General features: G+C 33.2%; 1 protein-coding gene across 1 annotated transcript in view; it reads right to left on the bottom strand.

Moving 5' to 3' along the window:
- The window catches only part of SI (sucrase-isomaltase), a gene marked incomplete at both ends in the record, with an annotated part of 72,281 nt that overhangs the window by 13,218 nt on the left and 39,989 nt on the right, over positions 1–19,074 (bottom strand). The window contains 13 exons of the mRNA XM_080915776.1: positions 1,529–1,677; positions 3,795–3,911; positions 3,998–4,032; positions 4,958–5,091; positions 6,581–6,719; positions 7,899–7,986; positions 9,271–9,387; positions 14,384–14,446; positions 15,704–15,814; positions 16,757–16,885; positions 17,751–17,876; positions 17,960–18,072; positions 18,177–18,273. Coding sequence (XP_080771902.1) covers positions 1,529–1,677; positions 3,795–3,911; positions 3,998–4,032; positions 4,958–5,091; positions 6,581–6,719; positions 7,899–7,986; positions 9,271–9,387; positions 14,384–14,446; positions 15,704–15,814; positions 16,757–16,885; positions 17,751–17,876; positions 17,960–18,072; positions 18,177–18,273 — 1,418 coding nt within the window. The remainder of the gene's footprint in view (positions 1–1,528; positions 1,678–3,794; positions 3,912–3,997; positions 4,033–4,957; positions 5,092–6,580; positions 6,720–7,898; positions 7,987–9,270; positions 9,388–14,383; positions 14,447–15,703; positions 15,815–16,756; positions 16,886–17,750; positions 17,877–17,959; positions 18,073–18,176; positions 18,274–19,074) is intronic.

Raw genomic sequence — 19,074 nt, forward strand, 5'->3', positions numbered from 1 at the left:
GCCTATTATCCAAGGTGTACAAGGAACTCAAAAAACTAGACACCAGAGAATCAAATAACCCCATTAAAAAATGGGGTACAGAGCTAAACAAATCATTTTCAGTTTAGGAACACCGAATGGCCGAAAAACATCTGAGGAAGTGCTCGACATCCTTAGCCATCAGGGAAATGCAAATCAAAACATCCCTGAGATTCCACCTCACACCAGTCAGATTGGCCAAGATCCAAACCTCAGATGACAGCAGATGCTGGCGAGGCTGCAGAGAAATAGGAACACTTCTCCACTGTTGGTGGGGTTGCAAGCTAATACAACCTCTCTGGAAATCAGTCTGGTGATACCTCAGAAAATTGGATATAGTACTACCTGAAGACCCAGCTATTCCACTTCTGGGCATATACCCCAGAGACACTTCAATACACAACAAAGATACATGCACCACAATGTTCATAGCGGCTCTATTTATAATAGCCAGAAGCTGGAAGGAAACCAGATGTCCTTCAGAAGATGAATGGATACAAAAATTGTGGTACATATACACAATGGAATACTACTCAGCCACCAGAAACAATGACTTAACCAAATCTTAAGAAAATGGCTACATCTAGAGAACATCATCCTGAGTGAGATAACCCAGTCACAAAAGAACAGACATAATATGAAGTCACTGATAGTGGGATCCTAACCCCAGAGGCTTGCACTCCCCCAGCAATAACCCACAGACTGTTTGAAGTCCAAGAAATAAAGAAAACAAAACAAAACAAAAAAATATTTACAAAACAAGAAAACTTTAACTATTTCCATGTTTCATTTTGTTTTACATGTACTTTCGCTCATTATAACTATTAAGTTTTCAAGGCATACACTCAAACCTTGAAAAAAATCAAGTACTGACTAAAAAATATATTCATACAGTTTTATGTAAAAATTATGTTAAAATCTGAAAAAAAAGTACTGACAAAAAATTGTATAATTTTAAGCAAAAAATGTTTAAAATCTGTACATTTATCTTTGCTTTGTAAAATAAAGTTGTAAAAAAAAAAAGAAATGTTTTTAAGACAAGATTGTAGGTTTATGCCTATAATCTGAAGCAAGGTGATTTCCACAAGATGAAGAAAAATTTCAGGGGACATAGTAAATATTGTCTATCTTAAAGCTCTTCCTATTGGCTGACATGCCATTATGTCATTAAAGATTCTTCCATGTGTAAGTTGGTTTCTAATACTGAAATTAAATGACCATAGTAAAAAATGTTACATATTAGGAAACAGTCACTGGTCAATGTTATGCTAAATGAATTAAACATTTGGGGTTAGTTTTGCTTTTGTTTCATTAGCAACAAAACTCATTGGTGTAGTGGTCTCTGGGTTTAGCCCTCACTCATCTCCCTGAGGAACAAAAGCTGTAGCACTCTCAGCTCAACAAAGAAACTGTTCAGAATCCATAATCAAAGTCTCGAAGGTAAGAAATACAAACGGGCCGGAGGGATGGCTCAGACACAAGTTGAAGATAAAGTAAAATTCACACTTACTCATGCATTAAGGGTCTGATGACAGTTCCACCATGAACATGAGCTTCATGCATCTGTGTGTAGAAATAGGGCAGCAAAGTGTATCTGATTTCTAGAACGTTCTTTGACATTTGAGCAAAAGTTTCATTCCAGGAAACAGGATCTTGCCTCTGAAACAAAGTACAAATAAACACTCATTATTTTAATCTCAACATTCAAATACATTATTAGAGAGTAAAATAGCAAATTATTAATAATGCCACATTTTATATACTATGTTTGCAAATATCCCCCATGCTGTCCTAATTATATTTCATATAAAGAATGAAGGTCAAAGAATGTTAGTATTTTAATAAGATAATATAAGTTAAGCCCTAAGCCTGGTTTATTATAAGTTAACATATACAATGTATAGTTCATATTTTACAAGATGATAAATATGCTGTCAGCTATGGTAGTACTCAGTGTGGGCTTGTGAGTTCTAAAAGAATGGATATGGTTTGTTAGACAAATGTGACCTGATATATAAAGAGATAAGAAAATCTCGCACAGCACCATCCAGTCTCATGTGAAATGAAAGGATGAATATACTATTAGTAGCGGAGGAGAAATGTGCATGCTAGCATGGAGTGGATTTCAGTCTCCTTTAGAATATGCACTTCAAGTCAGAGGAGTAATGTTAATTGTATAATGTTAGGAATCTACAAAAAATGTTGTTGCTCATGGCAGGAAAACATAAGGGACAGTGAATCTTACACTTTTGAGTTTGTATCATGAATACAGACTATACTCGCTCATAATTACAAAACACACTTCTCTTGGGTTTGCTAATAGTAATCACCAAAAGGCCTTTTAGAATTACATCATATTTATGAGGAATATGACTCTACTAGACTTTGGAAGTAAGAAAGTTGATATGACAACCTGGTGTTCTTCCTGGAAGATGCACTATTAGACTAATCAAAGATTGAAATGACACTAGCCCAACACTTACTATGATATGCATGACCTATGTATACTATGTTAGCTCATATATAGTTTATTTTAGTGGTTTATAGTCTTTTGAGTAGAAAGAGAGCTAGTTATTATTGCCATATTACTTAATCTCAATATTTGTTCGGTTGATTCATGTGTGTGTGTGTGTGTGTGTGTGTGTGTGTGTGTATAAAGAATCTTATTTTTAGTCTTATTAATTCATATTTAAACAAGTGGATTATTTTTTCTGAAATTATTTATTTAAAGTGGTTTTTTTCATCTCTTCTTACTTCTCTATCCCATCTTTCTTCCAAAATTATTAGCATCTCAGGGACTTTTGAATCTAGAAATCTGCATCTGGAATTCTTCTACTCCAAATATTTAATTTTTCCTTACTGAGACCTCTGCTCACATGTCTCCTCATCCAAGCCATTACACAATTATCACTCTGGTGAAAAACTACCATACATACCCTCAACTATATTCTACACAACTCATACTTATTTAATTTTAACATATTTAAATATAAATGCGACATAGTAAATCACATAATAATATAATGAAACATTAAACTATAATTTAAATATTTAAGCATATATATTCACTCTCCATGAATGTTTCTTAAATCACTCCCTATCCAGACTTTATAAATACCTCTTTTTTTCAGTGTAGTAATATCCTAAATTAGTAACAAGTTTCTATTAGAATGTTCATAGTCCTTGAAAATATCTCTCCATAGGTTGCTTGTCTTTAAAACTTCTTCAAAATGTAGACCTAATTTGCTCTCTATTCCTATAATATGATTATAATATGATTGCCTCTTACTGTTCACAGTTTTCATTAAATTAATCCATGTCTTACATACCACTCAAAATCGTATGCAAATAGGAAAACTCTTAGTGCACAGAAATCTGCTCCTACGAATCATGCTATATATTCTTCTTTCTCAATTTCTGGACTTGCTGTTTCAATATTTGCTTTTAGACCTTCCTGTTTCATTGATAATTTCAAATGTGTCATACTTCTAATCAACTTAGTTTCAAGCTGAAATATTTTTTGTAACTCTTTCCCAGTTTGATATAAGTGCTTCCAAAGATCTCAATGACCAGCTGTAGCAAGGGTGTTCTGTAATCAAGCCATGCTGTCGAGGTACACTACAGGCCAGACTTACTACAACTTCATAATTGTGAGATTTGAAGTATTTGTGTGTAACATTGTCAAATAAAATATAATTAAAGCAACAACAAACAACATAAGGCTGCACAGGAGAAATAAATAAAATAAAATTGACATAAACGTGGTGATTACATACTCTCGTAAATTGAATGTTGTGGTTTCTTGAATACGGGTAAAAGGCTCCAACTTGCATCCAACGAGCACAGAGGTGGTACTCAGAATTGTTAAAAAAACCACAGATATCTGCTCCAATCTAAAAGATATTTATATTTAATGCATATCAAGTACTGTTTCTTAATAGGTATAGACTACAAATATAAGTTGAACAGATCTACTTACATATGGTATCCCAAAAAGATTAAATTCCAGCATACCTAAAAGTTAGAATAAAATTTTTCATTGATGTTTCCATTTATTTTAGTATTTTGCATTTATTTATGAAGTTGTTTTCTCTGTATGTCATTTCTAATTAAATGAAATATTTTGATATTCATAATAAATTATTTTCTTATAAAACATTGTTATTGTATTTATGAGTGTTAATGATATTCTCATTAATAAGAGATTATATAGGTTAACATCATAGCACTATAACATAATTTAAATACAAATAAGATATAAACATAACATAGTGGCATAAGCCTATGTGGTAGATATTATTTTTAATAAATTTTTTTGCTAATATGTAGCCATTTATTTTATCATGTAGAACAATCACAGTTACTTTTATTAAGTACTACAACAAATGAGAACTTCAACAAAATTGAATATATAGAATTTTCATCCCTTTGGTAAAGATATGTTAAGCATGGTTTGAAGGAATCTATCATGAGTCAATATTGTTTAAGTCCAGAATCCAAAGGGTAGTTGTCTATTCACGGTTCAAATCTATAGCCTTTTGCCATGTATTTACTGTCAAGAAATATTTTAGTAGGATGTTTACTTTTATTAACATCTCTCAATGTTTCTTATTATTAAGCAGATAATATATACTAATTTATTTCTTTGCTTTTGAATACCCTCTCTGCAATCTCTTGCTTTTTCAACCTGGAAACAATCCAAAATGAATAAAGATAATTCTATCCAAATGAACTAGCTGAGTCATCCTCAGTCATTGACCGTTCTGAAGCATCCTTTATTATGTCTGCCTGACTACTGACCATTTATTAATTTCCTGGTTCATAAAACCAATATTAATATTTTAATTATTGCAATTTAGTCATGGTATCTAGCACAAAACAAGGTAAACATTTTCTTGAAAATTATAAAAAGTTCTGATAAAAGATATTCATCACATACCAATGAGTGATTTCTCCAAATTTTCCCAGTTTGCATAATTGTCTCCGAGCCAGTGTCCCCCCCATCGACCAGCTGTGGGATATGTGGACCGAGAGATGACGATCCCTCTTAGACCAGTGGTCTTCTGTAATGCACTGTACAATGAAGAAACATGTTGCGTGTTTACATCATTCATGTTTCTTACGTATTTCTTTTTGTTCCTTTACTTGTTAAGAAAGAGTTTGTGCACTCTTTACTGCACTGGAACTTGCTTTATATGCCAGTCTGGGCTCAGACTCAGATACTTGCCTTGCAGATGCTAAAATGAGAAGCTTGTGTCACAAGGCCTGTCCTAGATATTTCTTCTGACACAACCTTATGGAAACATGTTATCTACTTTATGGTACAGGTTTGCACTCACAGCAAACACTTCACTCACTGTTTACAAAAACTCTTCCAAGCATGACAAATGCTTTTCTTCTGTTCTAGTATTTACTATAGTTTCATGCACAGATAACATGAAATTTTTCTCTCCTAACATCTCAACAAATGTAAATTATCTATAAATAACATTAACAGCGGCAGAAGAAAGGAGAATGGGATAGAGGGATTCCAGAGAGGAAACCGGGAGTGGAGGGAGCATTTAAAATGTAAGTAAATATACAATAAAAAATGAGCAGTAAAATAAATAAATAAGTAAATAAGTAACATTAAGTTATTAATCAAACATAGCATGTAAGTCTAAATATATAATTCACTCTAGCTCATACTCAGTTATAACTTATCCGTACTTTTGTAAATATAACTCTGAAGACTTTATTTGCTAAAGCACCCATTCTGTAACAGCATAGAAAAAATGGGAGACTTTAATGTATATTTGTTTTCTTAAAAAAGCAATCATTGTTCTTTAGTTCTGCAATTAATTGCTAGTCGAATCTCATCAAGGAAATGTATTTTACAAATGTGTTTATAATTACTCTTTCTTTTCTTGCCTCTCCTTAGAGAGTAGTGTTAATGACTTTGAGTATTAAAATATATTTCCGTTTAAAATATAATGCAAAGATACATTAATATGCACTATCTGCATCTTTTTCCACTTTTCATTTTTCATCTTTCATCATGCAAGTTCTTCCTTACCTATCTCACTCTTTGATAAGCATATATATGTATATATGACTTATATATACATGTGACATATACATATAGTAGCACATATGTATATATAATATACACATACAAGATACACACATATATAGCCTATATATATGGTGTATGTATGTACATATATATATATAGAGAGAGAGGGGGGGGAGACAGAGAGACAGAGAGAGAGACAGAGAGAGAGACAGAGAGAGAGACAGAGAAGGCTGACACATACATGTGACACTAAAATGACCTAAAATTCTTTGGACTAACGTGAAAAAACACAGTAATAACAATATAATAATAAATAGAGTGGATCACTGCTTTCTTGAATGAGAGAAATAATTTTTCCTAAGATTTATGAATGAAGAAGGACTTTACAAAGAACAACTGAAATATAAAGAAATTGAACAAGACTCTTGAAGTGTGGAAGCTTGAAGCTGATATTGTCAATATCAATTGCACCAAAAAAGCAGAGGAGAAAATTAGAACGTAACTTACTCCAGCGTGGGTTTTACTTGTGACCAGCCATATAAATTGTGCACATCGTAATGCAAAACTGATGATCCATCACTAAGGATATGTTCAGTTTCCATGCACATGGTTCGGAAATGTAGCCCCTCTCCTCTTTTTGTGAGTTCTGTGAAAATCAAAGAAAATACATTGAAGATCTTGACTTGAAACATGTAGCTCATCACTATATATGCATTTATTTGAATTTTCAGATTTGTTTTATTAATGACGGAGAAGATGCTTATGATGTACAAAATAATGTTTTAATTCATGAATTAACTAGATACTAATGAACTCAGGATTAGACCACAATAACAGCTCAAAGCTTGCAACAATTTGTTATGTATGGTGAGTATGTAAAAACCTGTTCTAACAAATATTCTGAAATACCATACACCTTAGTTAGCTACGTTTGCTTGAGGTGCTGTAGTCAATGCATATATTTTCTACTAAATGTTCATTCCATCTACTCATATGTTGTTAGGGTGAAAAAGGTATAAGATTTAATTAATGATTTTAGCCATTTGTGTACTTTGTGTATAATAATTTTAAATATGTGTAGTGGTCTATGGAAGAGTAAATTGATTTTTATAAATATCTAAGATATGAATACACTGTCAGTAGCATATACATTTTAAGATTTACTTTTTATTTCTTATGTCTGTGCACAAGTGCATGCAGATAAGTGCTCATGGAGGCCAGAGAGTAGTGCTGGGCCCTCTGGATGGTGAGTTACATAGATGGCACTGAGCTACTGAGGTGGGTGCTACGAGTCAAACCTTTGTTCTCTGAAGGAGCAGTAGACACTCTACTATTAACCCATCTCTCCATTGCTAAAATCTCCATTGCCTTTTAGTCATCTAAATAACAAATGTTGATTCAGTAATTGCCATTCAAATAATCCACTTAGAGTACAAATCTCAGAACCAAAGCTGCTCTTGTATTCAACCAACTTTGTGTGTGCTGTGTCTTTTCAGACACTAGCTGACACCAGACCACAAGTAGCAGAGAAAAATAAACTTTCTTCCATGGATTTCCCATAAATAATTGCTAAGCAACTATTAATGGTTAAAGTAATTAAGTACTTTAATTTAGAAAATTCTTAAAAATCCATAACAAAAGTTAAATTAAGTTAGAATGATGAGTGCAGAAAAAAAGTTTACTTTTATCTTCAAAAGAGTTGTTTGATATTGGACATGAGGTTGGACATACTGAACTGTATAACCTACCATTAAAATTTTAGGATAAACAAAAGAGCAACAATAATGATATAATATCATGAAAAATTATAGTCATCAAATTATACCTGGGAAATAAGGTGGATAATTTAGTGTATCATTTCTGCATTTATTAGTAACCGTTCCATTTACGAAACTGGAAGGCTCATTCATATCCTGAAAGAGAAAATAACAAGTTGAAAAGAATATTTTGGTAACATAAGTTTATAATTCCGTAATTCAGGATTCTGAATCAGTACTGTCATTTTCTTTAGGCCATGTGGGTTATCTGTGAAGTAGAGAGTACTATACTAATTAATTTGAAGTGTTGGAGTACAAATAGGTTAAAAGGTTTTGAATGTGCTTTGTTTACTTCATATTTAAAAGTTATAAAACATTTCATAAAATGGATCATTTAGCTCAGAATTTTTAAAGGGATTTTTGTAATTTCTAGAGAAACAGAAAATACTGTATTCCTCATGTAGATTTATGCAAATAAGACTGAATTAAATATTATACCCACATGATATAATTTATGATAGTATGTGTCTTAGAACCTCCACTCCCTCAACCCTACTTCAAACTGACATCAGTTGTTTTATGCTTGAAAATACAAGTTATAGTTTACAGTGCAAACAACTTCAAGAGGCATTTTTATTCGTGATCTCAGCCACAGGGCGGAGAAGCAGCAAGTAGCACTTCTACTGAGCACATGGATTAGCGTCTCCGTAATTGAGCATACGGACAGATACATGAATAACTCCCCAAAACGACTTCCTTCATTTGAGAAAAGGTATCTTTTTTGGATCCATGCTTAATTCTCAAGGACAGATTAATGAACTATTTCTTCCACTTCAAATATTTCAGTATTCATTTCAATAAATGTTGATTTGAATCATATATTATGCATCATGGATTTTTGCATCCTATAGGTATGTTTGTTAAATTTTATTTAAACACTGAGTCAATGAAATCTTTGTTCAAGGCATTGCAGAAATCAATCCCAATTTAAAAAAATGAATAAGAATTGTATTATCTTCATGCATTAAATATATACCAATAGAAAAGTAGATGATTTTTATACTCTCTCAAAACTATACTGATAAAATTTGTAACAAAATTGTAAAGTTTCTTCTAAGATAAGGAAGGCATTTGAAAGGCATTACCTTTGTTGATACATGAGTGTAACATTTTTTGCAGTAGGTAAAATAAAGTGAGTGCTTAATGTATTTTTCACAATTAAAAGCAGAGGCTGCTTTGGCTACTTTCTCAGAGAAAAAACCCAGGAAGTAGTAGTCACATATATGTATTTAAATTTAGAAGTCTATTCTAGCAGCCTTTTGTATGACAATGTTCAGCAAAAAGAGTGAGTTAAACTTCAAGGTTCTACCTGAATTGTTATATTTGCAAAACCACAACACAAAAAAACGATACGAAAATAGATCTTAAAGTCTCACATACAATCCACAAGCCATCAAACTTCATTTTTTCATTGTAGAAATCATAAATCTCTTTTGCCCACCACTCTGATGTGGAATTTCTGAAGAAGTCTGGAAATGCTACATGTGCTCTGGAAGCCTAAACAAAAGAAAATGGAGAAGCATGCTCTTATTGATAACGTCCTCAGAGATCATGTATATGTGACCAGAACTCCAGTTATACATGAGTAATAATAAATGCAGTTTCGATAACCTCCAACGGCAATGCATACAGAGATGAAAAAGTTGGAAAGAGAAAGAAAGTGTACCTCTTTATCTTAAGTGGTAATGAGACAAGAACTCAAGGATCTTGTGGAAAACCAACCACTTGATTCTAAGGTTCACAGGAGACAAAGGACTCCAAGAACCTTTTTGACAAAATTGAGCAGTGTTATATATGAATCACAGGAGTTATGCAAGCTCAAGCCAGATGGAATCCAAACATGGAGAAAGGAAGTGCGCACAAACTCCCAACCCACCAATTGGGGAGGTTTTAACAAATGACTTTTGCTGGAAGGAGATCCAGAAAAAAGTATGTTTTTTTTGTGACAAGGTGACATAAAACTTATTTTCTAGAAGATAAGCATGATACTACTTCTCTTTTATCAGCACAGAATCTAGGAGTAGTATGCTGAGTGGTGTAAGGCAAGCCAAGGAAAGAAAAGTATCGATAACATCTCATGATAAGTGAATTTAAAAAAAAAGTCAAAAGGAAAGAATATGGATTGATCCTAGGTATGGAAGAAGAGAAAGTTTATTGTAAATTACGTGAGAGCGTAACCAGAGGCAGGAACATTTAGGAGCGTCTGAAGGGGATATGACTATGAGGTATATGAGGAGAAGGATGGGATGATGGGAGATAGGGGAGGTTCAGGGAACAGCTGCAGCAGGTTACATAAAGAAGGGATGCTGGTCTAGTTTTTAATGTGCATATATATGTTTAGGCATGTGTATGAACATATGTAGGTGGGTTTTTACATATTGTGTACATATGCACATTTGGAAGTTCAGGCGGATATCAAGAATCATTTTAGGTTGCTACATTATTCACTGAGTTGGAGTCTCTCAATCAAGTAAGAGCTTGATAATGTGGCTGCTCTTTGCCAGGAAGGAGAGGTAGAAGAGCATAAGGGAGTGGGGGGGAGCACTCTCATAGAGGCAGGGGGAGGAAGGATGGAACAAGAGGATTCCACAGGGGGGAAACCAGGAAAGTGAATAACATTTGAAACATAAGTAAAGAAAAAAACCCAATTAAAATTGTTTTTTTAAAAATTGAAGGAAATCTAGGGAAAAGGCCATCCAGTCCCTTCTCTGGATAAGTACAGGGTGTATGTGGGTTATACCAGCCACAGTCCTATGACAAGTGGTGACTGAGAGATCCCAGCTAGAGCCTGATGAGCCACTCACTCTGTGTGTTAAATAGGCATCTCATGATGTTGACCTGAGTTTGACACCTAGCATTATTAGTAGGATCTGGTGATTCTTTGGGTTTCATAGGTTCCTGGTGTTATGTCTCTTTTCATTTCTGATGTCAATATTCTTTAAACTAGACTACAAAAGAGAAACAGAAGGAACACTATCCAAGTTGTTCTATGAAACCACAATTATGCTTATACCTAAGCCACACAAAGATCCAACAAAGAATGACAACTTCAGACCAATTCCTTTTATAAATATTGAAGCAAAATTACTCAATAAAATTTCTATAAACTGAATCAAAAACATATCAAAATGATCATCTATCATGATCAAGTAGGCTGCATCTCAGGTATGCAGAGATGTTTCAATGTATAAACATTCATCAATGTAATCCACTATATAAACAAACTCAAATAAAAAAACATGTCATTTCTTTAAATGATGAGAAAGCATTTGACAATTCAACACCCCTTCATGTTGAAAGTCTTGAAAATATCAGAAATTCAAGACCCATATCTAAACCTAATAAAAACATTATACAGCAAACCAGTAGCCAACTTCACAGTAAACAGAGAGAAACTTAAAGCAATCCCACTAAAATCAGGGACTAGACAAGGCTACCCACTCTCCCTGCCTATTTAATATAGTACTTGAAGTCTTAGTCAAAGCAATTAAACAACAAAGGGCGATGAAAACGATGCATATTGGAAAGGAAGAAGTCAAAATATCATTATTTGCAAATGATATTATAGTATATTTAAGTGAACACAAAAATTCCACCAGAGAATTCCTACAGCTCTTAAACAACTTCAGCAAAAGGTCTGAATATAAAATTAACTCAGACAAATCATTATCCTTCTTTTACTCAAAGGATAAAAAGGCTAAGATAGAAATTACAGGAACTAAATCTTTCACAATAATCACACATAATTTAAACTACTTTGATGTGACTCTAACCAGGCAAGTTAAAGATCTGTATGATAAGAATCAAGACTCTGAAGAAAGAAATTGAAAAAGATCTCAGAAGATGGAAAGATCTCCCATGCTCATGGATTGTAAGGATAAATAAAGTAAAAATGGCCATCTTGCCAAAAAGCAATCTATGGATTCATTGAATTCCTCATCAAAATTCTAACACAAATCTTCACAGAGACAGAAAGTGAGATTCTCAAATTCATTTGGAATAAAAACAATCCTTATACAGTGAAAAATATCCTCAATAATAAGAGAACTACCTGAAGAATCATTATTCCAGCTCTAAAGCTGTATTACAAAGCAATGGTGATAAAAACTGCATAGTCTTGGTATAGAGACAGACAGGTAAGTTAGTGAAATAGAACTGAAGACTAGAAGAAAACCCACACACCTTTGTTAACCTGATCTTTAACAAAAAGCCAAATTAATCCAGTGGGGAAAAACCAGTATATTCAACAAATGGTGCTTGCCCAAGTGATGTTGGCATATAGAAGAATACAAATTGGTCCATTCTTATATCTTATACAAAGCTCAAGTTCAAGTGGATAAGGACCTCTACATAAAACCAGATATACTGAATCTAACAGCAGAGAAAGTGGGAAAGTGTCTCAAACATTTTCACACTGGGGAAAACATCCAGAAAAGATCACCAATGACTAAGGCTCCACAATCAACTATAAACATATAGTATTTTATATAACTGAAAAGCTCCTGTAAAGCAGAGGACACTCTCAACAGGACAAAACAGCAGCCTACAGATAGGGAAAAGATCTTGACCAACCCTCCATCTGATAGAAGGCTAATATATAAAATATACAAAGAACTCAAAAAGTTAGACTCCTGAAAAGCAAAGAAAACTATTAAAATGGGTACAGAGGTAAACAAAAAATTTTCAAGTAAGGAATCTCACACATGACCAAGAAGTACCTAAAGAAACATTCAACATTCTTAGACATCAGGAAAATGCAAACCAAAACAACCCTGATTTCCTCCTTATTTCAGTCAGAGTGGCTACTACAAAAAATCAGGTGACAAAAGATGCTGGTGAGGATTTGGGGAAAGAGGATACTCTTCCATTGTGGTGGGTGGCATACAAGCTGGTACAAACCACTCTAAAAATTATTCTGGCAATTCTACCAAAATTTTACATAATACATCCTGAGGACTCAGCTATACTACTCCTTGTCATATACCCAAAAGATGCAAAACATCTAACAAGGACACATGCTCCACTATGTTTATAGCAGCCTTATTTATAATAGTCAGAAATTGGAAACAACTTACAGGTCCTTTGATGGAGGAATGGGTACTGAATATGTGGTACATTTATACATTGGAATACTCAGTGGTTAAAAACAATGACTTCATGGAATTCACAGGCAGATGGATGGAATTAGAAAATAGCATCCTGAGTGAGGTAATCCAGTAACGAAAGAACAAACATATCGCTTATAAGTAGGTATTAGGCAGAAAGCTCAGAATACCCATAATTCAAAGACCACATGAATCTCAAGAAGAAGACTAAAGTGTAGATATTCAGTCCTACTTAGAAGGGTGACCAAAATAATCATGGGAGGTAGAAGGAGAGAATATCATGGTTGGTACAGAAGATTGGGAGGGGAAAGGAGGTCAGGATCAAGTGTGAAAAGATATGAGGGAGAAGTACAGAGGGTCAGGACGTTGAACAGAGGTGTGTAGCAATGGGGGATGGAGAACTAGGAATAGCAACTGGAAAGTCCCAGATGACAGTAAAGCAAAAGGATCCCAGGACCCAACAGGGATGAGATTAGCTGAAATATTCAATGAAGGGGAGAGAGAACCTGTAGAGATCATATCCAGAGGTTAGACATGCCCCTGCTTTAAGGGTCTGACCACCAACACATCTCAAAAATATTAATGCAGAATTACTCCTGTGAAAGGAAATGCATGGACAAAAAGTGGAGCAGAGACTAAGGAAATGCTCTTCAGAGACTGTGGCACCTAGTTATCCATCCACCCGTATACAACAAAGCCAGACACTATTGATGATGCCAAGAAGTGCTTTCTGAAAGGACCCTATCTATGGCAGGCTCAGAGCCATCCACTGGGCTGAGAACAGGAACCCAGTGGAGGAATTAGAAGGACTGCAGAAGCTGAAGGAGTTTGCAACCCCATAGGAAAAAGAACAAAAATCAAACAGACCCTTCTCCACCAAGGGTACACATGGGGGACCCATGGTTTCAGCTACACATGTACCAGAGGATGGCCTTATCTGGTACCAGTGACAGGGGATGCCTCGGTCCTGTCGATACTAGATGCTCCAGAGTAGGGGAATTTTAGGGCCGTCAGGCAGGAGTGGGTGGTTACATGGGGGCACACTCTCATAGAAGCAGCAGGTAGGGAGGATGGAATAGGGCTTTATGAAGGGGAGACTGGGCAGGGGGATAGTATTTTAAATGCAAACAAATAAAGTAACCAATAAAAAGCAATGCTATATTGGACAAAAAAACATTATTGTGATATGATAAACACCTACATGTATTTTAAAATTCATAAATCTTCATATATTGAAAAGGTTAGAAAGGGTAATGAAAAATAATCCAGCAGAAAATATTTAAAATTAATCTACCCCTTTTTAAAGGAAAAGCTTCAAATTCAGGTATATAGTTATATAATATTTAATTTCAAAATCTGGTTTGGGAATTTAGCAATGCAAGACTTACATTAACGGCTTCATCTTCTGTTATAGTTTCATCTATTGTAACATTAGGTAAATCTGGCCACACCTGTCAAAAAGTAGTAATAGAATAATAGTTCAAGTAATAGGGTATGACTGTTCTATAAATTAGGAATATATTATTAGAGGCAAAAGCTAACTTTTATATTTCTATTCCAATAAACCCTATACTTACACCTTATCCATTTCATTTTATAATATTCTTAAATCTAGAGAAAAATGTCTAAGGTAGGTCTGATATCTTCATCCACATTTCCTAAATTTTAGCATGCACTATATCCACTAAAAATGTGATAAAATCGATTAACTAGTGTTCAGACTGAACTTGGAATCAATGATCTTATTACAAATATCATAACATTGATCCAACAACAATGACAATGACTAAAAAATAGAAAAAATTAAATATATATAACTAATTATGTCATCAATATAGGAATGTGTAAAATTTATTCCATTTTAAATGTTATTATTGATTTTTTTCTTGAATAATAAAGAAAAATCTTCCCAATCAAAGCACCTAAAAGAGGCCCAAGATTCTAGGAAGTTTACTTTTCACAGAAGTAAGAGAAAATAACTAATCCTGACTCCAAGCCTTAAATCTCAGGGGTGGCAAAAATGGGCACTTTGATTTATCTTTCTTTCAGCTCACACTTTGTGTAGAAAACCAGTTTCCATGTCTGGGAAACCTTTATCTCCCTCCTTCCTACCATAATCTTCAGTCTCTGACTCTTGGCAGCACTTTAACCACGCCCAGGATTGTCCTGCTGGTTCCACCCACACCAGAGAAGGTCAATTTCAGTTCTTATTCTTTTAACTTCCCCATTCTATTTAATCTTTAAAAATACTATATGGAACTCAAATCCAGATATTTTCATAATTCACTTGCATCTCATTATCACTGCTTGTATAAAGTACTCAGTGAATGACTTTTCTTACTCACTTTAGTCAGGTAAGTTTAGTCCTCACGCAAAGGAACAAGAAAATGCAAACTATTACTCTTTCTAAAGCAAGAATACATAAACATTGCATCATGAGCTGTCAGTCCACTATGGGAAATTTTATTATAAAACACAGAACGTATTTAAACACTCAATAAAACACAATATAATGATAAAATATTTGTTTTTATGATTTATGTGAATTCCTTATTTCTGTTTAATAATTCAGATAAAGATCAGAAGTACATATAATATTTTAATTATTAAAAATATGTTTTGATCTCTCACTCTGAATGGTTTGAAGTATTTAATGAAATGAAATATCTGGACTTTTCAAAATTATCCAGCTTAACAATACTGAGTACCTTTGCCCAGCAGATGTCATTTGTGTTAGGCCATTTGACGAAAACATCTTTCTGTATTCCTCGTTCAAAGGCAGGGTAAGGCTGTGTTTCATTTCCTGAGATTGCTGGATCCTAAGATTAAAGTAACAATAAAAATTAAAACAAATTACATTGTGAGCAAACCTCTAACAAGTTGGGTGTCCAATCAGCAACACTGTAGCTTTCTCCCTTTCGATTATCCTCACCCTCTGCTCCCATTTGAAGAAATGGCCAAACACCAGTGCCACTGCTATATTCCAAAGCATTCTCAAAACAGCTGGCTAAGAACTCAAGCAAGCAAGCTTATTGGGTGTTTTCCCCCGCTTTGGTTTCATTTTTACCTGATTATTTTTTTCATTTGTCAAGCTTGCTCCATAAAATACATTGATAACCTTACCTTTTCCCTGATTACTTTTACTCATCCCAGAGGAAACCAAATTTTAAATGAGTAAAACAGCAGAAGAAGTTCAGAAGAACATCTGAAATTTATTTGGAAACAAGTATATCTACGTTCTTTGGTCTAAGTTGAAGCCATTTACCACTAGAGTGTTAAGACAGCACATTTTCCTTTAATATCTGTCATGTGACTTTTTATTTACACATAGACCTTATTCTTGGGTAACTGGGAATAGCCCAAGCAAATATAATAATAGCATCTTAATAGGAAAAAAATCAATAGGTAGGAGTAGAGTTGAAAAATTCTTTTTATTATTTAAAATTTGTATTTAAGTGTGTGTATATGTGTGAGAGAAAGAGAGAAAGAAAGAGAGAACAAGAACGTGTGTGTGTGTGTGTGTGTGTGTGTTTGTATGTGTGTGTGTGTGTGTGTGTGTGTGTGTGTGTTTGGCATTGTGTCACAGATGTTGAAAGAGACCAAAACTTCACTTTTCCTTAAAAAGAGGAAGTTCTCTTAATTACTGTGTCATCATCAGAATCCAAGTCCAAAGATGCCTTTTTTTTTTTCTTTTTTCATACTCTCATTTTCGAAAAGTAAATAGAAGGAATAATAGAATTCACTTAAAAATTGATACTGACCAGTATAACAATATATTTCATTCCTTGTTCTCTTATTCGGTCAACAAACTGAGGAAGAGTCTTGAAACGTTCACCAATCGTGAAGTCTAGTTGCCTTTCCATATAATTGATGTCTGTATACTGAACATCCTAAAATAGAAAATAATAACAATTAGGAAGTTCTCTGGAGGTTGTGTCTTACATCAGCTGTATCATAAGACCTCTACTAAATAAGTTAAAAAATGATAAAGAATAAAAAATAGACTAAGAACAATTTTATATGCATGATTGGTTTGGTCCACAATAATTTTATCTGAGAAGTAAACATTTTAAACAACAACAACAACAACAAACTTCAATATTAGATTGCAAGAAAAACAGAAACAAAGAGATTTTAATGCTATGAATTATGGTAATATGGTCACTTAAAACTGAAATTTCAATGCATATATAAGAAATGCGTTTGTACTCATGTTAACCATAAATCACATCAAGATAAATAAATTAATTCTAACAATGACAAAAGAAACAAAATATTTAAAATTTTATCAATTATTATAAATGTTTTGGTCTTACATAATTTAAATTGATTTTTGAAATAAGTTAAATAATTCATTGTTTACATTTAAATATGTGAAAATATATTTAAGTCATAAGATTTGAAATTTACCATCAGAAATTTCAAATGAGTCTTAAACAACTAATTTGCCAACCATTGTCTTTCAATGGACACTTTTCTAACTTATTCCAGTTTATGTAAACTTACTAACTGTAGTAGTAGAATAATACTAGAAAATCTCAGTTCCAAATATTGATTTGTGTATGTGTAATTTTTTTCTGATAATTAATGCATTCAACAGTATTAGATTCTGATATAGAAGAATCTATATCCAATTCATAAGATACTACCAAAATGTGAGCACTATTTCCAAATGGTTAATATAATCCCAAAGAACATAGTGTTTAAATATTTTATTCTGTCTTTACAGAATCCATATGTTATTGATATACATACATAGGGGATTTTAGCAGCCACCATGTCGTTGTATAGCTGTTCAATCTCTGAAGTATTTCTGTATCCATAACGACATAATTGGAATCCGAGAGCCCAGTAAGGTGGCATGACTGGAAAGCCGATTACCTTTAAAAATATTGTAAGTTATATGAAAGATACTTTACACTACCACTAAACTTTCACATGTTTCAGTAAATATGCATCCGTACTTCATGGTATTGTCTTGTTGCCACTTCTGGAGTCGGTCCCAAGAACATGTAAAAATCCAGGATTCCGCCAATTGTGCGGTACGTTAGAGCAGGAGTTGGTTGGAATGTAACATCTGAAAAACCAAAATAAAAGTTGAGTGCTTATCTGCAAGAGATATTTGTTATTAGATCACATTTATCTATTTCATACGAGAGATTTAACAAATAATAGCTTTACCCATTCCATTGCTGTTCAGTAACAGAACTCCGTGCGCATAGCCCTCATCCTCCAAAGCCATATAATAAGGATGAACTCCATAGGAATTCAGTTTATACTGAAATATTGAAAAAAAACATTATGTATATTTAGAAAAAATAAAATATGAGCTAAATCAATGTTACTTTATTTCAATAACTTTAAGCTTGGAAATTGATGTATTTCTGATTAGCAAATTCAACCATTCTTGAATAAAATACATGTACTTCATTTAAATATCTTCTTTTACTTGGATGCATATTTCTATAGAGCCTGCTATTAAATTGGAAAAATATGCAACATCTATAAACTTAGTGACTGTAAATGACAAGCGACCCTGATTTTAGAGTAGTTGTTCATCCTGGAAGTTAGGTAACCCAGTTTATTTTGTAAGTTAACACTATTCCTAAAATAAAATGTCCTGAAAAAAAAAAGTGATGTAAGCAATCAAACTATTAAGAAAAAAAAAGTTTACAAAAATAGACTTCCATAGTAAGAATGCAATTTCTATTTTCAAACTCAAATTTAGTAGTATATTAGCATGTTAAATGAAGATCAAATTAATCAAGTAGCAACAGCTATATTAATATTAAAGAGTTCTTTGAAATAATTTTGACGTAACACTCTTTTGAATAGATGCAGATGCATTTTAAGCATAGCAAAGACACTGATTATATCATCACAAAAATAAATGCAATAATACTTTACTGTTACTGAATATATTTTTCATTAGCAATTGCAAGTATAGCTGATGGTGAGCTTGTTCTTAAAGCATTTTTATTAATGATATGTTTGGAATGTTGACAGTTGATATTATTTAGTTTTTAATATATTTATTATTAAAGAAATGTATTCTGATATCAAAACAGAACTTTAATGA

This window comes from Micromys minutus (genome assembly GCF_963924665.1).
Source record: "Micromys minutus genome assembly, chromosome: 4".
Taxonomy (NCBI): Eukaryota; Metazoa; Chordata; class Mammalia; order Rodentia; family Muridae; genus Micromys; species Micromys minutus.